At 43.5% G+C, this 26408-nt stretch overlaps 1 protein-coding gene across 3 annotated transcripts in view; it reads left to right on the top strand.

Moving 5' to 3' along the window:
* LOC120056081 (complement factor B-like) overlaps positions 1-26408 on the top strand; it is a 45478-nt gene that overhangs the window by 5499 nt on the left and 13571 nt on the right. For 2 of the 3 annotated variants that reach the window (XM_039004236.1, XM_039004235.1), the window contains exons 3-9: positions 2924-3109; positions 3827-4000; positions 4120-4212; positions 4338-4480; positions 6425-6557; positions 6710-6835; positions 9963-10058. In XM_039004236.1, coding sequence (XP_038860164.1) covers positions 2924-3109; positions 3827-4000; positions 4120-4212; positions 4338-4480; positions 6425-6557; positions 6710-6835; positions 9963-10058 — 951 coding nt within the window. The remainder of the gene's footprint in view (positions 1-2923; positions 3110-3826; positions 4001-4119; positions 4213-4337; positions 4481-6424; positions 6558-6709; positions 6836-9962; positions 10059-26408) is intronic. The other variant, XM_039004237.1, reaches the window with a different exon arrangement.

Below are 26408 nucleotides of genomic sequence, written 5' to 3'. Positions count from 1 at the left end.
ACTCCAAGCGGGCTGTCATGGGCCTTTTACTGAGGAGTGGCTTCCATCTGGAGTGCTGCAGAGATGGTTGTCCTTCTGTAAGGTTCTCCCATCTCCACGGAGGAACTCTGGAGCGCTGTCAGAGTGACAATCAGGTTCTTGGTCACCTCCCTGACCAAGGCCCTTCTTGCTCAGTTTGGCTGGGCGGCTAGAGTCTTGGTGGTTCCAAACTTCTTCCATTTAAGAATGATGGAGGCCGCTGTGTTCTTGGGGACCTTCAATGCTCTAGATATTTTTTGGTATCCTTTCCCAGATCTGTGCCTCGACACAATCCTGTCTCTGAGCACTGCTCTGAGCACTGACAATCTCATTGCTTGGTTTTTGCTCTGACATGCACTGTCAAATGTGGGACCTTTATATAGACAGGTGTGTGCTTTTCGAAATCATGTCCAATCAATTGAATTTACCACAGTTGGACTCCAATCAAGTTGTGGAAGAATCTCAAGGATGACGAATGGAAACCGGATGCACCTGAGCTCAATTTCGAGTCTCATAGCAAAGGGTCTGAATACTTATGTCAATGAGAAAATGCTGAAAACCTGTTTTCGCTTTGTCATTATGGGGTATTGAGGATTTGTTTTATTTAATCCATTTGAGAATAAGGCTGTAACGTAACAAAATTTGGTAAAAGGGAAGGGGTCTGAATACTTCCCGAAAGCACTGTATTTTGTCTGTTTGTATATAATGTTTTCATGTTTATATGTTCACCTGCCCAGAGAATGATGGAAATGAGCTGTTAGCTAAATCTGGTGCAAAGCATCATTTATCTGCCTTTTTTTTGTACTTATTTTTGTTGTTGTACATTGTCCCTGTCCAAATAAACAAATAAATAATACAAAAATATATCACAGCTGCCCGTTTCCCTTAAAGTTGATGATGTGGTTGTTACTGACAAGAAGCACATGGCTGAGCTTTTTAATCACCACTTTATTTAGTCAGGATTTCTATTGGACTCCATGCCTCCTTGCCCGTCCAACATTTCCTCATCTCCCACCCCTTCTAATGTGACTAGCCCCGATGCTCCTCCCTCTTTTTCCCCTGCCCCGCTACAAAGTTTCTCCCTGCAGGCGATCACTGAGTCCAAGGTGCTAAAGGAGCTCCTTAAACTTGACCCCCAAAAAACATCTTGGCTAGATGGTTTAAACCCTTCCTTCTTTACAGTTGCTACCCATATAATCGCCAAGCCTATCTCTGACCTTTTTTTTTACCTGCCTCTCCTCTCTAAGGAGGTTTCCATTGCTTGGAAGGCAGCCACGGTTCGTCCTTTATTTAAAGGGATAGATAAAGCTGATCCTAACTGTTATAGGCCTATTTCTATTTTGCCCTGTTTATCAAAAGTGTTTCAAAAACTTCTCAATAATCAACTGACTGAATTTCTTGATGTCTATAGTATTCTCTTTGGTATGCAATCTGGTTTCCCTTCAGGTTATGGATGTGTCACTGCAACCTTAAAGGTCCTCAATGATGTCACCATTGCCCTTGATTCTAAGCAATGTTCTGCTGCTATTTTTATTGACTTGGCCAAAGCTTTTGATACGGTAGACCATTCCATTCTTGTGGGCCGGCTAAGTAGTATTGGTGTCTCTGAGGGGTCTTTGGCCTGGTTTGTTAACTACCTCTCTCAAAGAGTGCAGTGTATAAAGTCAACATCTGCTATCTCACATCAACAACATAGCTCAGGCAGTAGGAAGATCTCTCATCCATTTATATGCAGATGATAGTCTTATACTCAGCTGGCCCATCCCCAGATTTTGTGTTAAATGCTTTACAACAAAGCTTTCTTAGTGTCCAACAAGCTTTCTCTGCCCTTAACCTTGTTCTGAACACCTCCAAAACAAAGGTCATGTGGTTTGGTAAGAGGACTGCCTCTCTCCCCACAGGTGTGATTACTACCTCCTGAGGGTTTAGAGCTTGAGGTAGTCACCTCATACAAGTACTTGGGTGTATGGCTAGACGGTACACGGTCCTTCTCTCAGCACATATCAAAGCTGCAGGCTAATGTTAAATCTAGACTTGGTTTCCTCTATCGTAATCACTCCTCTTTCACCCCAGCTACCAAACTAACCCTGATTCAAATGATCATCCTACCCATGCTAGATTACGGAGACGTAATTTATAGATTGGCAGGTAAGGGTGCTCCCGAGCGGCTAGATGTTCTTTACCATTCGGCCATCAGATTTGCCACCAATGCTCCTTATAGGATACATCACTGCACTCTATACTCTTCTGTAAACTGGTCATCTCTGTATACCCGTCGCAAGGCCCACTGTTTGATGCCTATTTATAAAACCCTCTTAGGCCTCACTCCCCCCTATCTGAGATATCTACTGCAGCCCTCATCCTCCACAAACAACACCCGCTCTGCCAGTAAAGGTCCCCAAAGCGCACACATCCCTGGGTTGCTCCTCTTTTCAGTTCGCTGCTGCTAGCGACTGGAACGAGCTGCAACAAACACTCAAACTGGACAGTTTTATCTCAATCTCTTAATTCAAAGACTCAATCATGGACACTTACTGACAGTTGTGGCTGCCTTGCGTGATATATTGTTGTCTCTACCTTCTTGCCCTTTGTGCTGTTGTCTGTGCCCAATAATGTTTGTACCCTGTTTTGTGTTGCTGCCATGTTGTGTTGCTACCATACTGTGTTGTCATGTGTTGCTGCCATTGTTGTCTTAGGTCTCTCTTTATGTAGTGTTGTCGTGATGTGTGTTTTGTCCTATATTTTTATTTATTTTATTTTTAATCCCAGCCCCCGTCCCCGCAGGGGGCCTTTTGGTAGGCCATCATTGTAAATCAGAATTTGTTCTTAACTGACTTGCCTAGTTAAATAAATAAAATAAAAAAGAATATTCACTAATATTCTCCCTCTATCTCGCTCCCAACAGTCATGACATGCCCTGATCCCAGTGAGCTGAGAAATGGTGAGGTGTCTCCTGGTCTATTGCGGTATGTTGTTGGGGACCAGACCACTTATGAATGCCATGACGGTTACGCTTTTGCCGGCTCCGCCTCCAGAGTCTGCCAGAGTAATGGGAAGTGGAGTGGTGACACGCCTATCTGTGATCATGGCTGTAAGTGAAAAGATCTCTTTAGTCCAAACTCTTACAAATCCCTTTACCAACCCCCAGAGATCCTGAAAGGCCCTGTGCAGTCAAAAACATTTTCCTGTCTTTTATGTATATTTCCACACTATTATGTTGGAATAACACTGTGAAATTGTGAAAATGATGATGATGCCCTTTTAGTGTAATTGTTGATTGACAAAACCACCTGATATTTCTGCCTGTTTTGGTGGGATGGAGTTTTGGCCTTCCATGGTGACATCACCATGTGGTAAATTACTTAATATACCAATAAGAAAGAGAGTACCAAACCTCTCTGCCAATAACAACACATTTTTTGTTTTCCCCTTCCCACTCAGGCCACTCCCAGACAGTCCTAGCAAAATTCTTGCTTGAAAAATTGGTCTTTGCTAAGAAGCTATTTTTGTTTCTTTTTGACCATTTCAATTGAAAACAATCACAGTAAGGTACTTAATTGTTACAGAGAAATGACTTGTAATGAGATAAAAATGGCTGCATCGGGCCTTTAAGGGTTGATTAGGTCATGAGGACTGTAAGACATAGGGGACGTCTGCATCTCAGATGTAGAGCTGACTGTGTTCAAAATGGCACAGAGCATTAGTCTATTGGAATAACGTGTTTTCTAAAGGTAAGGTTTTTGTATGTAAAGGTAATTCCTCCGGTCCATTGTTTCCTTATCTTACTCCACCTTATCCCACACCCTAGCTGGACATTGCCGTGACCCTGGCGTTCCCCCGGGGGCCAAGCGCAATGGAAATATGCTTGATATAGGTGACCGGGTGACCTATGAATGTTCTTTAGGACTGATGCTGCTGGGATCGAAGGAGCGGATATGCCTGGAGGGTGGAGACTGGTCAGGAACTGAGCCTGTCTGTTACAGTGAGGAACCATAAACCCATCCCTCACATTGTCAATAAATCCATGTAACACATAATACACAGATGCAGTAAGAAGCAGTTTAACTAGATACGTACAGTTTGAACAGTTACATTTTACAGGTAAAAACTACTATGACACCCCAGAGGAGGTGTCCAAGTACTTCTCTACATCCCTCGAGAATCGTCTGGCCATATCTGGCCTGGATGACAATAGTGAGTTGCCAAGACCCATATGTAGTGAACGACATTGTTCCTCTTTTAGTTTTGTTTTATACACCCCGTGCTACATTTTTTTTGCTTTGAAATCTGAACCATGCGAATTGAATATTGTCTTTCAGCTGATGGGCAGCAAGTACAAAGGTCCATCCAGATGAGGCAGGGAGGCAAGCTCCACATCTACATTGCTCTGGATAATTCAGGGAGCATAAGCAGAGATAATTTTACTGTGGCCAAAAACTGCGTTACAGCCCTCATCAACCAGGTACAGTATTACTAGTATTAAGACAAACGGACAGCTCAGATCTGTTGTACAATCTTTACAATACATTTAGGGCCCTATTCAGACTTGAGGAAAGTTTACTTAACATGGATTTAAGTAATACGATGTTGACTTGAGTCCATGTTTTATTGACTCATGTCCATGTTAAGTCTACTTATCTCAAGTCTGATTAAGGCCCTTAGTAATATACACTGCTCAAAAAAATAAAGGGAACACTTAAACAACACAATGTAACTCCAAATCAATCACACTTCTGTGAAATCAAACTGTCCACTTAGGAAGCAACACTGATTGACAATAAATTTCACATGCTGTTGTGCAAATGGAATAGACAACAGGTGGAAATTATAGGCAATTAGCAAGACACCCCCAATAAAGGAGTGGTTCTGCAGGTGGTGACCACAGACCACTTCTCAGTTCCTATGCTTCCTGGCTGATGTTTTGGTCACTTTTGAATGCTGGCGGTGCTTTCACTCTAGTGGTAGCATGAGACGGAGTCTACAACCCACACAAGTGGCTCAGATAGTGCAGCTCATCCAGGATGGCACATCAATGCGAGCTGTGGCAAGAAGGTTTGCTGTGTGTGTCAGCGTAGTGTCCAGAGCATGGAGGCGCTACCAGGAGACAGGCCAGTACATCAGGAGACGTGGAGGAGGCCGTAGGAGGGCAACAACCCAGCAGCAGGACCGCTACCTCCGCCTTTGTGCAAGGAGGAGCAGGAGGAGCACTGCCAGAGCCCTGCAAAATGACCTCCAGCAGGCCACAAATGTGCATGTGTCTGCTCAAACGGTCAGAAATAGACTCCATGAGGGTGGTATGAGGGCCCGACGTCCACAGGTGGGGGTTGTGCTTACAGCCCAACACCGTGCAGGACGTTTGGCATTTGCCAGAGAACACCAAGATTGGCACATTCGCCACTGGTGCCCTGTGCTCTTCACAGATGAAAGCAGGTTCACACTGAGCACATGTGACAGACGTGACAGTCTGGAGACGCCGTGGAGAACGTTCTGCTGCCTGCAACATCCTCCAGCATGACCGGTTTGGCGGTGGGTCAGTCATGGTGTGGGGTGGCATTTCGCCAGAGGTAGCCTGACTGCCATTAGGTACCGAGATGAGATCCTCAGACCCCTTGTGAGACCATATGCTGGTGCGGTTGGCCCTGGGTTCCTCCTAATGCAAGACAATGCTAGACCTCATGTGGCTGGAGTGTGTCAGAAGTTCCTGCAAGAGGAAGGCATTGATGCTATGGACTGGCCCGCCCGTTCCCCAGACCTGAATCCAATTGAGCACATCATGTCTCGCTCCATCCACCAACGCCACGTTGCACCACAGACTGTCCAGGAGTTGGCGGATGCTTTAGTCCAGGTCTGGGAGGAGATCCCTCAGGAGACCATCCGCCACCTCATCAGGAGCATGCCCAGGCGTTGTAGGGAGGTCATACAGGCACGTGGAGGCCACACACACTACTGAGCCTCATTTTGACTTGTTTTAAGGACATTACATCAAAGTTGGATCAGCCTGTAGTGTGGTTTTCCACTTTAATTTTGAGTGTGACTCCAAATCCAGACCTCCATGGGTTGATACATTTGATTTCCATTGATAATTTTTGTGTGATTTTGTTGTCAGCACATTCAACTATGTAAAGAAAAAAGTATTTAATAAGAATAGTTCATTCATTCAGATCTAGGATGTGTTATTTTAGTGTTCCCTTTATTTTTTTGAGCAGTGTATAATAATATATGCCATTTAGCAGACGCTTTTATCCAAAGCGACTTAGTCATGCGTGCAATACTTTACTTTCAAGTAACACAATTGCAGTACAAATGATCAGTTATTTGTTTTGATATCAAGAAACTTTTGTTTTGTTATGCTTTGGTTGTGTTTCTTTTCTCTCACACTTCCTCCTCTCCATTTTTGACTGGGCAGATATCTTTTTTTGAAGTCATCCCGAGGTACGGAATTCTGAGCTTTGCTTCTGAGGTCAATGAGATTGTTGATATCTTCTCTCCTTCCTCACACTCAGACATGGTTTTACAGAACTTAAATAATGTCACCTATGGTAAGGACACGTTTTTTGTTATTTGACCATCACAATCTACAGTATGTAAATAAATGATGTATTATTGTTAGTTTTTTTCCCTTTTATGTCTGACTGGCAAACATGTTGGTGGCAATGCATAGTTCTCAGAGTAAGATTTCCTCCTTCAACAGGTAAATTAAATGGTACTGGAAGTAACCTCTCAAAGGTATTTAAAAAAATCCATGAAAAGATGGCTGTCTTTAAGGAACGAAATGAGCTTGAAGACACACAGCAGGCCATTATTATGTTTACAGATGGTAATGTTGTTGTGTGTGTGTATTTGGTTTTACTATCCTTGTGGGGAACATAAGTCCTCACAGTTAGTGTGGACATTTCCCGGTCCCCACAAGGGAAAAGGATATTTTAGGTTTAGGTGTTAGGTTTAGGGTTACAATTAGGGTTAGGTGTTAGGTGTTTGGGGTTAGGTTTAGGGTTAAGGAAAATAGGATTTTGAATGGGAATCAATTGTTTGGTCCCCACAAGGAAAGTAAAACAAGTGTGCGTGTGCGTGCACCAGTCAAAGTTTGGACACACCTACTCATTCAAGGCTTTGTTTTCTTTTTCTACATCATAGAATAATAGTGAAGACATCAAAACTATGAAATAACACATATGGAATCATGTAGTAACCAATCAAGTGTTAAACAAATCAAAATATATTTTATATTTGAGATTTTTCAAAGTAGCCACCCTTTGCCTTGATGACAGCTTTGCACACTCTTGGCATTCTTTCAACCAGCTTCATGATGTAGTCACCTGGAATGCATTTCTATTAACAGGTGTGCCTTGTTAAAAGTTAATTTGTGGAAATTATTTCCTTCTTAATGTGTTTGAGCCAATCAGTTGTGTTGTGACAAGGTAAGGGTGGTATACAGAAGATAGCCCTATTTGGTAAAATACCAAGTCCATATTATGGCAAGAACAGCTCAAATAAGCAAGAGAAACAAGAGTCTCGGAAATACGGAACATTTCAAGGACTTTGAAAGTTTCTTCAAGTGCAGTCGCAAAAACGCTATGATGAAACTGGCTCTCATGAGGACCGCCATAGGAAAGGAAGACCCAGAGTTACCTCTGCTGCGGAGGATAAGTTCATTAGGGTTTCCAGCCTCAGAAATTGCAGCCCAAATAAATGCTTCACAGAGTTCAAGTAACAGACACATCTCAACATCAACTGTTCAGAGGACACTGTGTGAATCAGGCCTTCATGCTCGAATTGCTGCAAAGAAACCACTACTAAAGGACACCATTAAGAAGAGACTTATCATTTGTTTTTTCAACAATGACCCAACACACCTACAGGTGTAATTGCTGTAAGGGCTATTTGACCAAGAAGGAGAGTGATGGAGTGCTATATCAGATGACTTGGCCTCCAATCACACGACCTCAACCCAATTGAGATGGTTTGGGATGAGTTGGACCGCAGAGTGAAGGAAAAGCAACCAACAAGTGCTCAGCATATGTGGGAACTCATTCCTGGAAAAGCATTCCAGGTGAAGCTGGTTGAGAGAATGCCAAGAGTGTGCAAAGCTGCCATCAAGGCAAATGGGGGCTGCTTTGAAGAATCTCAAATATATTTTTATTTAACACTATGATTACTACATAATTCCATATGTGTTTCATAGTTTTTTTGTCTTCACTTATTTTACAATGTAGAAAATAGAAAAAATAAAGAAAAACCCTTGAATGAGTAGGTGTGTCCAAATTTTGGACTGGTACTGCATGTGTGAATGTACAGTGGGGAGAACATGTGTATTTGATACACTGCCGATTTTGCAGGTTTTCCTACTTACAAAGCATGTAGAGGTCTGTAATTTTTTTATCAAAGGTACACTTCAACTGTGAGAGACGGAATCTAAAACAAAAATCCAGAAAATCCCATTGTATGATTTTTAAGTAATTAATTAGCATTTTATTGCATGACATAAGTTTTTGATACATCAGAAAAGCAGAACTTAATATTTGGTACAGAAACCTTTGTTTGCAATTTCAGAGATCATACATTTCCTGTAGTTCTTGACCAGGTTTGCACACACTGCAGCAGGGATTTTGGCCCACTCCTCCATACAGACCTTCTCCAGATCCTTCAGGTTTCGGGGCTGTCGCTGGGCAATACGGACTTTCAGCTCCCTCCAAAGATTTTCTATTGGGTTCAGGTCTGGAGACTGGCTAGGCCACTCCAGGACCTTGAGATGCTTCTTACGGAGCAACTCCTTAGTTGCCCTGGCTGTGTGTTTCGGGTCGTTGTCATGCTGGAAGACCCAGCCACGACCCATCTTCAATGCTCTTACTGAGGGAAGGAGGTTGCTGGCCAAGGTCTCGCGATACATGGCCCCATCCATCCTCCCCTCAATACGGTGCAGTCGTCCTGTCCCCTTTGCAGAAAAGCATCCCCAAAGAAGGATGTTTCCACCTCCATGCTTCATGGTTGGGATGGTGTTCTTGGGGTTGTACTCATCCTTCTTCTTCCTCCAAACACGGCGAGTGGAGTTTAGACCAAAAAGCTCTATTTTTGCTTCATCAGACCACATGACCTTCTCCCATTCCTCCTCTGGATCATCCAGATGGTCATTGGCAAACTTCAGATGGGCCTGGACATGCGCTGGCTTGAGCAGGGGGACCTTGCGTGCGCTGCAGGATTTTAATCCATGACGGCGTAGTGTGTTACTAATGGTTTTCTTTGAGACTGTGGTCCCAGCTCTCTTCAGGTCATTGACCAGGTCCTGCCGTGTAGTTCTGGGCTGATCCCTCACCTTCCTCATGATCATTGATGCCCCACGAGGTGAGATCTTGCATGGAGCCCCAGACCGAGGGTGATTGACCGTCATCTTGAACTTCTTCCATTTTCTAATAATTGCGTCAACAGTTGTTGCCTTCTCACCAAGCTCCTTGCCTATTGTCCTTTAGGCCATCCCAGCCTTGTGCAGGTCTACAATTATATCCCTGATGTCCTTACACAGCTCTCTGGTCTTGGCCATTGTGGAGAGGTTGGAGTCTGTTTGTTTGATTGAGTGTGTGGACAGGTGTCTTTTATACAGGTAACGAGTTCAAACAGGTGCAGTTAATACAGGTAATGAGTGGAGAACAGGAGGGCTTCTTAAAGAAAAACTAACAGGTCTGTGAGAGCCGGAATTCTTACTGGTTGGTAGGTGATCAAATAATTATGTCATGCAATAAAATGCAAATTAATTACTTAAAAATCATACAATGTGATTTTCTGGATTTTTGTTTTAGATTCCGTCTCTCACAGTTGAAGTGTACCTATGATAAAAATTACAGACCTCTACATGCTTTGTAAGTAGGAAAACCTGCAAAAACCTTGTTCTCCCCACTGTGTAATACAATTCAAGGTAGATTTAATGTATTTAATTCTCGCCATTCCTGCAGGCAAGACTAACATGGGGGGAAGTGCAGAGCCCACTGTTATCAGGATTAGGAACCTGATGGAAGAAATACATGGCAAAGACTGGCAGAAATATCTGGGTAAGATCAACTGCTGAACAATCTTGTTATAAATGTGCTCTTTCCACCTGCTCTTTCCCCGCCCACTTGACCCAGTTCTTGATTGAACACTTTTGTCTTTCAAACAAGCAAAGCCAAACAAGTAAAACCATTGTTACGGTGCCTTCAGAAAGTATTCACACCGCTTGACTTTTTCCCCATTTTGTTGTTATTACAAAGTGGGATTATCTATGGATTGAATTGTCATTTTTTGGTCAACAATCTACACAAAATACTCTTGTCATGAAAAATAATAAGAATATATGTTGATTAGATAAGTATTCAACACCCTGACTCAATACATGTTAGAATCACCTTTGGCAACAATTACAGCTGTGAGACTTTCTGGGTAAGTTTTTCCACACCGGGATTGTGCAAAATTTGCCCATTATTCTTTTCAAAATTCTTCAAGCTCTGTCAAATTGGTTGTTGTTCATTGCTAGACAACTATTTTCAGGTCTTGCCATAGATTTTCAAGCAGATTTAAGTCAAAACTGTAACTCGACCAAAACTAAGTCGAACGTTCACTGTCTTCTTGGTTATCAACTCCAGTGTAGATTTGGGCTTGGGTTTTAGGTTATTGTCCTGCTGAAAGCTGAATTCTTCTCCCAGTGTCTACTGGAAAGCAGACGGAACCAGATTTTCCTCTAGGATTTTTCCAGCGTTTAGCTCCATGGTTTGTTTTTTTAATCCTGAAAAACACCCCAGTCCTTAACGATTACAAGCATACCCATCACATGATGCAGCCACCACTATGCTTGAAAATATGGAGAGTGGTACTCAGTAATGTGTTGTATTGGATTTACCCTAAACATAACACTTTGCTTTCAGGACAGAAAGTTAATTGCTTTGCCACATTTTTTGCACTATTACTTTAATGCCTTGTTGCAAACGGGATGCATGTTTTGGAATATTTTTTAACCTGGACAGGCTTCCTTTTCACTCTGTCAGTTAAGTCACTACAATGTTGTTAATCCATCCTCAATTTTCTCCTATCACAGCCATTAAACTCTCTAACTCCCATGGTGAAATCCCTAAGCAATTTCCTGCCTCTTCAGCAACTGAATTAGGAAGGACACCTTTTGTCTTTGTAGTGACTGGGTGTATTTATACATCATCCAAAGTGAAATGAATAACTTCACCGTGCTGTAAGGTCGATGTCCTCGCCCCCGCTGAAATCTAATTAGCATAATAAAAACATCCCCATAAAAATCTGTCAGTTTAAGATAGTTATCTGCATTGCATGCGTCTCAATCAACCGCATCCGCCTATGTCACACTTCCACATCTGCGGTGAAAGGGGACAGAGAAAGAGGGTGTTTGTCAGACCATGAGTCATCCCAAAAATCGGTCTTCTCACAAAATCTGTATCGTGACCGCTCTCTTGAACGATGGGACTCTCACGAACACGACGGTGTTCGCCTTCAAGCTACTCGTCTGAAGTCGGTACAGCCGATTTGCTAACTTCTGTCTGTATTGTAATATGAGCAAAGGTGAGACTCTCACAAACGTGTCGGTTGTTTTGCTCTAAGACACCCACAGGCCTCACAAGACTTGTCTTAAAGTCCCCTGGTACCAGTTGAATGGAAATACAGTGCCTTCGGAAATTATTCAAACAGCTTGATTTTTGCCATATTTTGTTACAGCCTTATTCTTAAATGAATTACATCTTTTTTTCAGCAGTCTACAATACCCCATAATGACGAAGCGAAAACAGGTTTTTATATTTTTTTGAAAATGTATAAAAAAAGAAATACCTTTACATAAGTATTCAGACCCTTTGCTATGAGACTCGAAATTAAGCTCAGGTGCATCCTGTTTCCATTGATCATCATTGACTGGTGTCAACCTGTGGTATTTTCAATTGATTGGACATGATTTGGAAAGGCACACACCTGTCTAATATAAGGTCCAGTGGTGGAAAAACAACCCAATTGTCATACTTGAGTAAAAGTAAAGATACCTTAATAGAAAATGACTCAAGTAAAAGTGAAAGTCACCCAGTAAAATCCTACTTGAGTAAAAGTTAAGTATTTTTTTAAATATGCTTAAGTATCAAAAGTAAATGTAATTGCTAAAATATACTTAAGTATCAAAATCATTTCAAATTACTTATATTAAGCAAACCAGACGGCACGTTTTTCTTGTTTTTTTCATTTACAGATAATCAGGGGCACACCAACACTCAGACATGATTTACAAACAAAGCATTTGTGTTTAGTGTGTCTGCTAGATCAGAGGCTGTAGGGTTGACCAGGGATGTTCTCTTTAAGTGTCTGAATTAGACCATTTTCCTGTCCACCTAAGCATTCAAAATGTAACGTGTACTTTTGGGTGTTAGGGAAAATGTATGGAGTAAAAAGTACATTATTTTCTTTAGTAATGTAGTGGAGTAAAAGTGAAAGTTGTCAGAAATATAAATAGTAAAATAAAATACAGATACCCCCCAAAAAACTACTTAAGTAGTACTTTAAAGTATTTTTACTTAAGTACTTTACACCACTGATAAGGTACTACAGTTAGTTGACAGTGCATGTCAGAGCAAAAACCAAACCATGAGGTCGAAGAAATTGTCCGTAGAGCTCCGAGACAGGACTGTGTCGAGGCACAGATCTGGGGAAGGGTACCAAAAAATGTTACCAAGAACACAGTGGCCTCAATCATTCTTAAATGGAAGACGTTTGGAACCACCAAGACTCTTCCTAGATCTGGCCGCCTGGCCAAACTGAGCAATCGGGGGAGAAGGGCCTTAGTCAGGGAGGTGACCAAGGGCCGTAGTCAGGGAGGTGACCAAGGGCCGTAGTCAGGAAGGTGACCAAGGGCCTTAGTCAGGGAGGTGACCAAGAACCAGATGGTCACTTTGACAGAGCTCCAGAGTTCCTCTGTGGATATGGAAGGACAACCATCTCTGCAGTACTCCACCAATCAGGCCTTTATGGTAAAGTGGCCAGTCGGAAGCCACTCCTCAGTAAAAGGCACATGACAGCCTGCTTGGAGTTTGCCAAAAGACCACATTTTTTTAAATGTAATTTCATTTATTAAGTAGGCAAGTCAGTTAAGAACAAATTCTTATTTACAATGTCGACCTACCAGGGAACAATCAATCAATCAATCAAGTTTATTTTATATAGCCCTTCGTACATCAGCTAATATCTCGAAGTGCTGTACAGAGACCCAGCCTAAAACCCCAAACAGCTAGAATGCAGGTGTAGAAGCACGGTGGCTAGGAAAAACTCCCTAGAAAGGCCAAAACCTAGGAAGAAACCTAGAGAGGAACCAGGCTATGAGGGGTGGCCAGTCCTCTTCTGGCTGTGCCGGGTGGAGATTATAACAGAACTATGCCAAGATGTTCAAAAATGTTCATAAGTGACAAGCATGGTCAAATAATAATCATGAATAATATTTCAGTTGGCTTTTCATAGCCGATCATTAAGAGTTGAAATACAACAGGTCTGGGACAGGTGGCGGTTCCATAACCGCAGGCAGAACAGCTGAAACCGGAACAGCAGCAAGGCCAGGCGGACTGGGGACAGCAAGGAGCCACCACGCCCGGCAGTCTCGACGTATGGTCCCAGGGCTCAGGTCCTCCGAGAGAAAGAAAGAGAGAAGGAGAAAATTAGAGAGAGCCAAGATTTTCAAAATGTTCATAAATGACAAGCATGGTCAAATAATAATCAGGAATAAATCTGTTGGCTTTTCATAGCCGATCATTAAGAGTTGAAAACAGCAGGTCTGGGACAGGTAGGGGTTCCGTAACTGCAGGCAGAACAGTTGAAACTGGAATAGCAGCAAGGCCAGGCGGACTGGGGGCAGCAGGGAGTCGTCATGCCCGGTAGTCCTGACGTATGGTCCTAGGGCTCAGGTTCTCAAAGAGAGAGAAAGAAAGAGAGAACGAGAGAATTAGAGAAAGCATACTTAAATTCACACAGGACACTGGATAAGACAGGAGAAGTACTCCAGGTATAACCAACTGACCCTAGCCCCCCGACACAAACTACTGCAGCATAAATACTGGAGGCTGAGACAGGAGCGGTCAGGAGACACTGTGGCCCCATCCGAAGATACCCCCGGACAGGGCCAAATAGGAAGGATATAACCCCACCCACTTTGCCAAAGCACAGCCCCCGCACCACTGGAGGGATATCTTCAACCACCAACTTATAATCCTGAGACAAGGCCGAGTATAGCCAACAAAGATCTCCACCACAGCACAAACCAAGGGGGGGCGCCAACCCAGACAGGAAGATCACGTCAGTAACTCAACCCACTCAAGTGACGCACCCCTCCCAGGGACGGCATGAAAGAGCACCAGTAAGCCAGTGACTCAGCCCCTGTAATAGGGTTAGAGGCAGAGAATCCCAGTGGAGAGAGGGGAACCGGCCAGGCAGAGACAGCAAGGGCGGTTCGTTGCTCCAGAGCCTTTCCGTTCACCTTCACACTCCTGGGCCAGACTACACTCAATCATATGACCTACTGAAGAGATAAGTCTTCAGTAAAGACTTAAAGGTTGAGACCGAGTCTGCGTCTCTCACATGGGTAGGCAGACTGTTCCATAAAAATGGAGATCTATAGGAGAAAGCCCTGCCTCCCGCTGTTTGCTTAGAAATTCTAGGGACAATTAGGAGGCCTGCGTCTTGTGACCGTAGCGTACGTATTGGTATGTACGGCAGGACCAACTCGGAAAGATAGGTAGGAGCAAGCCCATGTAACGCTTTATAGGTTAACAGTAAAACCTTGAAATCAGCCCTTGCCTTAACAGGAAGCCAGTGTAGGGAAGCTAGCACTGGAGTAATATGATCAAATTTCTTGGTTCTAGTCAGGATTCTAGCAGCCGTATTTAGCACTAACTGAAGTTTATTTAGTGCTTTATCCGGGTAGCCGGAAAGTAGAGCATTGCAGTAGTCTAACCTAGAAGTAACAAATGCATGGATTAATTTTTCTGCGTCATTTTTGGACAGAAAATTTCTGATTTTTGCAATGTTACGTAGATGGAAAAAAGCTGTCCTTGAAACAGTCTTGATATGTTCGTCAAAAGAGAGATCAGGGTCAAGAGTAACGCCGAGGTCCTTCACAGTTTTATTTGAGACGACTTTACAACCATCAAGATGAATTGTCAGATTTAACAGAAGATCTCTTTGTTTCTTGGGACCTAGAACAAGCATCTCTGTTTTGTCCGAGTTTAAAAGTAGAAAGTTTTCAGCCATCCACTTCCTTATGTCTGAAACACAGGCTTCTAGCGAGGGCAATTTTGGGGCTTCACCATGTTTCATTGAAATGTACAGCTGTGTGTCATCCGCATAGCAGTGAAAGTTAACATTATGTTTTCGAATAACATCCCCAAGAGGTAAAATATATAGTGAAAACAATAGTGGTCCTAAAACGGAATCTTGAGGAACACCGAAATGCACAGTTGATTTGTCAGAGGACAAACCATTCACAGAGACAAACTGATATCTTTCCGACAGGTAAGATCTAAACCAGGCCAGAACTGGTCCGTGTAGACCAATTTGGGTTTCCAGTCTCTCCAAAAGAATGTGGTGATCGATGGTGTCAAAGGCAGCACTAAGGTCTAGTAGCACGAGGACAGATGCAGAGCCTCGGTCTGACGCCATTAAAAGGTCATTTACCACCTTCACAAGTGCAGTCTCAGTGCTATGATGGGGTCTAAAACCAGACTGAAGCATTTCGTATACATTGTTTGTCTTCAGAAAGGCAGTGAGTTGCTGCGCAACAGCTTTTTCTAAAATTTTTGAGAGGAATGGAAGATTCGATATAGGCCGATAGTTTTTTATATTTTCCGGGTCAAGGTTTGGCTTTTTCAAGAGAGGCTTTATCACTGCCACTTTTAGTGAGTTTGGTACACATCCGGTGGATAGAGAGCTGTTTATTATGTTCAACATAGGAGGGCCAAGCACAGGAAGCAGCTCTTTCAGCAGTTTAGTAGGAATAGGATCCAGTATGCAGCTTGAAGGTTTAGAGGCCATGATTATTTTCATCATTGTGTCAAGAGATATAGTACTAAAACACTTAAGTGTCTCTCCCGATCCCAGGCCCTGGCGGAGCTGTGCAGATCCAGGACAGCTAAGCCCTGGAGGAATACGCAGATTCAAAGAGGAGTCCGTAATTTGCTTTCTAATGGTCATGATCTTTTCCTCAAAGAAGTTCATGAATTTATTACTGCTGAAGTGAAAGCCATCCTCTCTTGGGGAATGCTGCTTTTTAGTAAGCTTTGCAACAGTATCAAAAAGACATTTTGGATTGTTCTTATTTTCCTCGATTAAGTTGGAAAAGTAGGATGATCGAGCAGCAGTGAGGGCTCTTCGGTACTGCACGGTACTGTCTTTCCAAGCTAGTCGGAAGACTTCCAGTTTGGTGTGGCGCCATTTCCGTTCCAATTTCCTGAAAGCTTGCTTCAAAGCTCGGGTATTTTCTGTATACCAGGGAGCTAGTTTCTTATGACAAATGTTTTTCGTTTTTAGGGGTGCAACTGCATCTAGGGTATTGCGCAAGGTTAAATTGAGTTCCTCAGTTAAGTGGTTAACTGATTTTTGTCCTCCGACGTCCTTGGGTAGGCAGAAGGAGTCTGGAAGGGCATCAAGGAATTTTTGTGTTGTCTGAGAATTTATAGCACGACTTTTGATGCTCCTTGGTTGGGGTCTGAGCAGATTATTTGTTGCGATTGCAAACGTAATAAAATGGTGGTCCGATAGTCCAGGATTATGTGGGAAAACATTAAGATCTACAACATTTATTCCATGGGACAAAACTAGGTCCAGAGTATGACTGTGGCAGTGAGTAGGTCCAGAGACATGTTGGACAAAACCCACTGAGTCGATGATGGCTCCGAAAGACTTTTGGAGTGGGTCTGTGGACTTCTCCATATGAATATTAAAATCACCAAAAATTAGAATATGATCTGCTATGACTACAAGGTCTGATAGGAATTCAGGGAACTCAGAGAGGAACGCTGTATATGGCCCAGGAGGCCTGTAAACAGTAGCTATAAAAAGTGATTGAGTAGGCTGCATAGATTTCATGACTAGAAGCTCAAAAGACGAAAACGTCATTTTTTTTTTTGTAAATTGAAATTTGCTATCATAAATGTTAGCAACACCTCCGCCTTTGCGGGATGCACGGGGGATATGGTCACTAGTGTAACCAGGAGGTGAGGCCTCATTTAACACAGTAAATTCATCAGGCTTAAGCCATGTTTCAGTCAGGCCAATCACATCAAGATTATGATCAGTGATTAGTTCATTGACTATGACTGCCTTTGAAGTGAGGGATCTAACATTAAGTAACCCTATTTTGAGATGTGAGGTATCATGATCTCTTTCAATAATGGCAGGAATGGAGGAGGTCTTTATCCTAATAAGATTGCTAAGGCGAACACCGCCATGTTTAGTTTTGCCCAACCTAGGTCGAGGCACAGACACAGTCTCAATGGGTATGGGTATGGCTGAGCTGACTACACTGACTGTGCTATTGGCAGACTCCACTAAGCTGGCAGGTTGGCTAACAGCCTGCTGCCTGGCCTGCACCCTATTTCATTGTGGGGCTAAAGGAGTTAGAGCCCTATCTATGTTGGTAGATAAGATGAGAGCACCCCTCCAGCTAGGATGGAGTCCGTCACTCCTCAGCAGGTCAGGCTTGGTCCTGTTTGTGGGTGAGTCCCAGAAAGAGGGCCAATTATCTACAAATTCTATCTTTTGGGAGGGGCAGAAAACAGTTTTCAACCAGCGATTGAGTGCTGAGACTCTGCTGTAGAGCTCGTCACTCCCCCTAACTGGGAGGGGGCCAGAGACAATTACTCGATGCCGACACATCTTTCTAGCTGATTTACACGCTGAAGCTATGTTGCACTTGGTGACCTCTGACTGTTTCATCCTAACATCGTTGGTGCCGACGTGGATAACAATATCTCTATACTCTCTACACTCGCCAGATTTAGCTTTAGCCAGCACCATCTTTAGATTAGCCTTAACGTCGGTAGCCCTGCCCCCTGGTAAACAGTGTATGATCGCTGGGTGATTCGTTTTAAGTCTAATACTGCGGGTAATGGAGTCGCCAATGACTAGGGTTTTCAATTTGTCAGAGCTAATGGTTGGAGCCTTCGGCGTCTCAGACCCCGTAGCGGGAGGAGTAGAGACAAGAGAAGACTCAGCCTCAGACTCCGACTCGCTACATAATGGGGAAAACCGGTTGAAAGTTTCTGTCGGCTGAATGAGCGACACCAGTTGAGCATTCCAACAGCATTTCCCTCCAGAAGCCATGAGAAAGTTGTCCGGCTGCGGGGACTGTGCGGGGGGGTTTATACTAACGTTACTATCTGTACTTACTGGTGGCACAGACGCTGTTTCTTCCTTTCCTACACTGAAATTACCCTTGCCTAACGATTGCGTCTGAAGCTGGGCTTGCAGCACAGCTATTCTCGCCGTAAGGCGATCGTTCTCCTGTATATTATGAGTACAGCGACTGCAATTAGAAGACATCATGTTAATGTTACTACTTAGCTTCGGCTGTTGAAGGTGCTGACGAACCATGTCCAGATAAAGCGTCCGGAGTGAAAAAGTTGAATGAGGGAAAAAAAAGTTGCGATGGAAAAACTAAAAATATAAACGGTAATTAAAAAGAAAAACAAAAACAAAACGTAAAGTTGGCAGCTAGCAAAGTAAAGTTGGCAGCAAAACGCACAGCAACAAAACGCACAGCAGACACGTCTGCAAATTCAACAGGAAGTGACTTTCCCTCGATCCTGTGGGTTAACTGCCTTGTTCAGGGGCAGTGGGTTAACTGCCTTGTTCAGGGGCAGAACCACAGATTTTTACCTTGTCAGCTCGGGGATTCGATCCAGCAACCTTTCAGTTACTGGCCCAACGCTCCAAAGAGTAGGCTACCTGCCGCCCCTAGATAAATACTCTCAGACCATGAGATACATTCTCTTTGAACTCTTTGGCCTGAATGCCAAGCGTCACGTCGGGAGGAAACCTGTCACCATCCCTTCAGTCAAGCATGGTGGTAGCAGCATCATGCTGTGGGGATGTTTTTCAGCGGCAGAGACTGAGAGACTTGTCAGGATCGAGGGAAAGATGAACGGAGCAATGTACAGAGAGATCCTTGATGAAATCCTGCTCCAGAGTGCTCAGGACCTCAGACTGGGGCAAAGGTTCACCTTCCAACAGGACAACAACAAGTCTCTGAATGTCCTTGAGTGGCCCAGCCAGAGCCCAGACTTGAACCCGATCAAACGTCTCTGGAGAGACCTGAAAATAGCTGTGTAGCAACACCCCCCATCCAACCTGACAGGGCTTGAGAGGATCTGCAGAGAAGAATGGGAGAAACTCGCCAAATACAGGTGTGCCAAGCTTGCTTTGTCATTATCGGGTATTGTGTGTAGATTGGTAAGGACAAAAAAACAATAATACATTTTAGAATAAGGCTGTAATGTGGAAAAAGTCAAGGGGTCTTTATACTTAACGAATGCAATGTAAACTCAGCAAAAAATAAACTTCCCTTTTTCAGGACCCTGTCTTTCAATGATAATTCGTAAAAATCCAAGTAACTTCACAGATCTTCATTGTAAATGGTTTAAACACTGTTTCCCATGCTTGTTCAATGAACCATAAACAATTAATGAACAGGCACCTGTGGAACGGTCGTTAAGACACTAGCAGCTTACAGACGGTAGGCAATTAAAGTCACAGTTATGAAAACTTAGGACACTAAAGAGGCCTTTCTACTGACTCTGAAAAACACCAAAGAAAGATGCCCAGGGTCCCTGCTCGTCTGCGTGAACGTGCCTTGGGCATGCTGCAAGGAGGCATGAGGAGTGCAGATGTGGCCAGGGCAATAAATTGCAATTTCCATACTGTGAGACGCCTAAGACAGCGCTACAGGGAGGACGGACAGCTGATTGTCCTCGCAGTGGCAGACCACGTGTAACAACACCTGCACAGGATCGGTACATCCGAACATCACACCTGCGGGACAGGTACAGGATGGCAACAACAACTGCCCGAGTTACACCAGGAACGCACAATCCCTCCATCGGTGCTCACACTGTCCGCAATAGGCTGAGAGAGACTGGACTAAGGGCTTGTAGGCCTGTTGTAAGGCAGGTCCTCACCAGACATCACCGGCAACAACGTCGCCTATGGGCACAAACCCACCGTCGCTGGACCAGACAGGACTGGCAAAAAGTGCTCTTCACTGACGAGTCGCGGTTTTGTCTCACCAGGGGTGATGGTCGGATTCACGTTTATCGTCGAAGGAATGAGCGTTACACCGAGGCCTGTACTCTGGAGAGGGATCGATTTGGAGGTGGAGGGTCCGTCATGGTCTGGGGCGGTGTGTCACAGCATCATCGGACTGAGCTTGTCATTGCAGGTAATCTTAACGCTGTGCATTACAGGGAAGACATCCTCCTCCCTCATGTGGTACCCTTCCTGCAGGCTCATCCTGACATGACCCTCCAGCATGACAATGCAACCAGCCATACTGCTTGTTCTGTGTGTGATTTCCTGCAAGACAGGAATGTCAGTGTTCTGCCATTGCCAGCGAAGAGCCTGGATGTCAATCCCATTGAGCACGTCTGGGACCTGTTGGATCAGAGGGCTAGGGCCAGGGCCATTCCCCCCAGAAATGTCCGGGAACTTGCAGGTGCCTTGGTGGAAAAGTGGGGTAACATCTCACAGCAAGAACTGGCAAATCTGGTGCAGTCTATGAGGAGAAGATGCACTGCAGTACTTAATGCAGCTGGTGGCCACACCAGATACTGACTGTTACTTTTGATTTTGACCCCCCCCCCCCCCTTTGTTCAGGGACACATTATTCAATTTCTGTTAGTCACATGTCTGTGGAACTTGTTCAGTTTAAGTCTCAGTTGTTGAATCTTGTTATGTTCATACAAATATTTACACATGTTAAGTTTGCTGAAAATTAATGCAGTTGACAGTGAGAGGATGTTTCTTTTTTTGCTGAGTGTATATATATGGAGTGCCGAAACAAGAGGTTAAATAAAGGTAAAAAAATATAAAAGTTACCTGATCTTTCTTATATCTCTCACATATACACCACCGGTCAAAAGTTTGGGGTCACTTAGAAATGTCCATGTTTTTGTCCGTTAAAATAACAGCAAATTGATCAGAAATACAGTGTAGACATGGTTAATGTTGTTAATGACTATTGTAGCTGGAAACGGCTGATTTTTAATGGAATATCTACAGAGGCGTACAAATGCCCATTATCAGCAACCATCACTCCTTTGTTCCAATGGCACGTTGTGTTAGCTAATTATTATTATTATATATTTTTTTGATTGAACCTTTATTTAAATAGGCAAGTCAGTTAAGAACAAAATCTTATTTACAATGACGGCCTACACCGGCCAAACTCAGACAACGCAGGGCCAATTGTGCACCGCCCTATGGGACTCCCAATCACGGCACGTCTGGGACCTGTTGTGATAAAGTCTGGATTCGAACCAAGTTGTCTGTAGTGACGCTTCTAGCTGAGATGCAGTGCCGTAGACCACTACGCCAATTGGGAGCCCAAGAGCCTAATCCAAGCTTATCATTTTAAAAGGCTAATTGATCATTAGAAAACCCTTTTGCAATTATGTTAGCACAGCTGAAAACTGTGTCCTGATTTAAAGAAGCAATAAAGCGGACCTTTCGACTAGCTGAGTATCTGGAGCATCAGCATTTGTGGGTTTGATTACAGGCTCAAAATGGCTAGAAACAAAGAACTTTCTTCTGAAACTCGTCAGTCTATTCTTGTTCTGAGAAATGAAGGCTTTTAGTGAGTTAGGGAGAGAGATATAAGTCTCCAACTTCAGTGATTTTTGCAATTCGTTCCAGTCATTGGCAGCAGAGAACTGGAAGGAAAGGCGGCCAAAGGAGGTGTTGGCTTTGGGGATGACTAGCGAAATATACCTGCTAGAGCGCATGCTATGGATGGATGTTGCTATGGTGACCAGTGAGCTAAGGTGGAGCTTTACCTAGAAAAGACTTATAGATGACCTGGAACCAGTGGGTTTGGCGACGAATATGTAGCGAGGACCAGCCAACGAGAGCATACAGGTCGCAGTGTTGGGTAGTATATTGGGCTTTGGTGACAAAACGGATGGCACTGTGATAGACTGCATCCAATTTGCTGAGTAGAGTGTTGGAGGCTATTTTGTAAATTACATCGCCGAAGTCGAGGATCGGTAGGATAGTCAGTTTTACGAGGGTATGTTTGGCAGCATGAGTGAAGGAGGCTTTGTTGCGAAATAGGAAGCCAATTCTAGATTTAACTTTGGATTGGAAATACTTAATGTGAGTCTGGAAGGAGAGTTTACAGTCTAGCCAGACACCTAGGTATTTATTGTTGTCCGCATATTCAGAACCGTCCAGAGTAGTGATGCTAGTCGGGCGGGCGGGTGCGGGCAGCGATCCGTTGAAGTTCATGCATTTAGTTTTACTAGCATTTAAGAGCTGTTCGAGGCCACGGAAGGAGTGTTGTATGGCGTTGAAGCTCGTTTGGAGGTTTGCTAACACAGTGTCCAAAGAAGGGCTGTATACCGAATGGCGTCATCTGCGTATTGGTGGATCAAAGAATCACCCGCAGCAAGAGCGACATCATTGATATATACAGAGAAAAGAGTTGGCCCGAGAATTGATCCCTGTGGCACCCCCATAGAGACTGCCAGAGGTCCGGACAACAGGCCCTCCGATTTGACACACTGAACTGTATCTGAGAAGTAGTTAGTCAACCAGGCGAGGCAGTCATTTGAAAAACCAAGGCTGTTGATTCTGCCGATAAGAATACGGTGATTGACAGAGTCGAAAGTCTTGGCCAGGTCGATGAAGACGGTTTCACAGTACTGTCTTTTATCGATGGCGGTTATGATATCGTTTAGGACCTTGAGCGTGGCTGAGGTGCACCCGTGACCAGCTTCGAAGCCAGATTGCATAGCAGAGAAGGGACGATGGGATTCGAAATGGTCGGTGATCTGTTTTGTTCACTTGGCTTTCGAAGACTCTAGAAAGGCAGGGCAGGATGGATATAGGTCTGTACCAGTTTGGGTCTAGAATGAATCCCCCTTTGAAGAGGGGAGGTGACCGCGGCCGCTTTCCAATCTTTAGGAATCTCAGTTGCTGCGGGGGGTGCAGAGCTGTTGGCCGGGGTGGGGGTAGCCAGGTGGAAGGCATGACCAGCTGTAGAGAAATGCTTATTGAAATTCTCGATTATCTTTATATACTTGATTTATACTTGATGTGGAATAGAGTTCCATGTAGTCATGGCTCTATTTAGTACTGTGCACCTTCCATAGTCTGTTCTGGACTTGGGGACTGTGAAGAGACCTCTTGTGGCATGTCTTGTGGGGTATGCATGGGTGTCCGAGCTTTGCGCCAGTAGTTCAAACAGACAGCTCGGTGCATTCAACATGTCAATACCTCTCATAAATTCAAGCAGTGAGGAAGTCACTCTCTCCTCCACTTGAGCCAGGAGAGATTGACATGCATATTATTAATATTAGCTCTCTGTGTACTTCCAAGGGCCAGCCGTGCTCCCCTGTTCTGAACTAATTGCAATTTTCCATAGTCCTTTTCTGTCACCTGACCACACGACTGAACAGTAGTCTAGGTGCGTCAAAACTAGGGCCTGTAGGACCTGCCTTGTTGACAGTGCTGTCAAGTTGGTAGAGCAGCATCTTATCATGGAAAAACTCCCCATTTTAGCTATTGTTGTATCAATCTGTTTTGACAATGACCGTTTAAAATCAAGGGTAACTCCAAGGAGTTTAGTCACCTGAACTTGCTCGATTTCCACATTATTCATTACGAGATGTAGTTTAGGGTTTAGTGAATGATTTGTCCCAAATACAATGCTTTTAGATTTAGAAATATTTAGGACTAACTTATGCCTTGCCACCCACTCTGAAACTAACTGCAACTCTTTGTTAAGTGTTGCAGTCATTTCAGTCGCTGTAGCAGCTGACGTGTATAGTGTTGAGTCATCCACATACATAGACACTTTCCTCAAAGCCAGTGGCAATTCATTAGTAAAGATTGAAAAAAGTAATGGGCCTTGGGGAATTCCTGATTCTACCTGGATTATGTTTGAGAGGCTTGCGTTAAAAAAAAACCTCTGTGTTATGTTAGACAGGTAACTCTTTATCCACAATATAACAGGGGGTGTAAAGCCATAACACATCAGTTTTGCCAGCAGCAGACTATGATCGATAATGTCAAAGGCCGCACTGAAGTCTAACAAAACAGCCCCACATGCTTTTTATCATCAATTTCTTTCAACCAATCATCAGTCATTTGTGTAAGTGCTGTGCTTGTTGAATGTCTTTCTCTTTAAGCATGCTGAAAGTTTGTTGTCAATTGTGTATAGCTACGTTTGCTAGCTAGTTAGCGGGAAAATCTCCTCAACAAACTGCACTTTCAATTTAGGTGTCTACAATCTCATTATGTTCAATCTGTAGATCGATGTGCCTCACAGAGTGGAGTCTGACATTCACATCGGCACCATACAATGCACCCTGGACTGAAGAGACAGACAAATAGGAGAAATGTGTTTGACCATCTGTTAAATTACAAATTTCTCGAGGTAGGAATATGATCAGTGGCTCATTTGAGAGAAGACAACCTCCCGAGTTATGGCATCGGCCAGTATTAAAATTTGACATGATGAGAGATGTTTTTGTGATCTAAAAGTTGTATTCCTATTAACTTCCAGTGTAGTGAGAGCAACTTTTCATAATGCTACATCATACAGGCCGAATTTCTGCCTGCTTGAAATAACTCAGATGCACATGAAAACATGAAAGGCCCAGGGAATCGATAGAACACCACTCAGAGATGCACAAAAAACAATATAACATTCAAAATGGGGGAATGTTTCCTTTATGACACTGCTCAGACAAACTCTGAGCCAGGAGTAAAATCCTCTCATAAAAGTTTATCTCATCTGGTAATCTCGACAGTTTGAGGTACTGAAAAGATAGTGATGATGCTCAATGACATTGTTGCAAATAATGGGGAATAACCAATTGCGATGAGGCATTGCCAGCTGTGAACTCTATAGCATGCTTCAGACAACCACAGTGACTGTCACTGTAAATCAAATGTTGAAATGGTAAAACGTTTGATAACTATAATTTTCGCCTGACACAATAACTTTGCCTACTCTTAATTTTGGCCTAATATGTTTGCATGCATAACGTTATTTAACCAATGCTGACATTTTGAATGAAGTGGTAGGCATTACACTGAATCATACAGTATTATACCGGTTGAAAGTGGAATTTTGATGATATTCCCATTATATCAAAACACTTGTCACTCCTGTTCAACAACTTTTTAAATAGCTTTTGCATGCGCTCTAAAGGGATAACGTGAAATAACATGATATAGGTTAATGAAAAAATTCAATTATTTATTAGCTTAGTGGTTATACGTATTTAGACATATCATGTGAATTAGGCCTCATGTAAAATCATTGTCAAAAGCGCAAGAGATACTGTTGCATGTAGGTCTACATTATTTATGGGTTGATCATATAGAAATATCAAAACATTATTTTAACAACTCCAAAGCAATTGCCTGTTTGTGGTGCGGGAACCACTGACTCTCTGCCTTTTTCTATAATCAAGACACCTGCTGGTTAGTCTGAACAGCTCATGAGATCTCTTAAATATCTGTCGACTAGGTGGAACTCTTATGATAATTTTTTACCCATAAGAGTAGGAGTAAAATGTCTTTATTCTCAGCACATACGACCGATTTTGTACTCTGAGACACTTTGTGGAAACGGGCCCAGGTTCGGATGTTTTTAGGACGTTCTCAGGACGTTCAGTGTATTAGTTGTCAGGATGTTACCTGATGGTCCCAGAGAAAGGTTCCCCCGAAAAAATAAGCTGACCACCTAAATTATTCAAATACTGACCTATATTGTATGTTCAAAACTATTGGGAAATTATATAATTTTATACTAATACAATTGCTCAGAGAAAGAGTTTTTTAATTTTTTTAATTTTAATTTTAAATTTTACCCCTGTTTTCTCCCCAATTTCGTGGTATCCAATTGTTAGTAGTTACTATCTTGTCTCATCGCTACATGCGTCCTCCGAGCCATGCGTCCTCCGAAACACAACCCAACCAAGCCGCACTGCTTCTTAACACAGCGCGCATCCAACCCGGAAGCCAACCGCACCAATGTGTCGGAGGAAACACCGTGCACCTTGCGACCTGGTCAGCGTGCACTGCGCCCGGCCCGCCACAGGAGTCGCTAATGCACGATGAGACAAGGATATCCCTACCGGCCAAACCCTCCCTAACCT

Source organism: Salvelinus namaycush, chromosome 11, assembly GCF_016432855.1.
Source record: "Salvelinus namaycush isolate Seneca chromosome 11, SaNama_1.0, whole genome shotgun sequence".
Taxonomy (NCBI): domain Eukaryota; kingdom Metazoa; phylum Chordata; class Actinopteri; order Salmoniformes; family Salmonidae; genus Salvelinus; species Salvelinus namaycush.
Note: the sequence above shows the minus strand (reverse complement) of the source record. Positions and strands in the feature narration are given on the sequence as shown.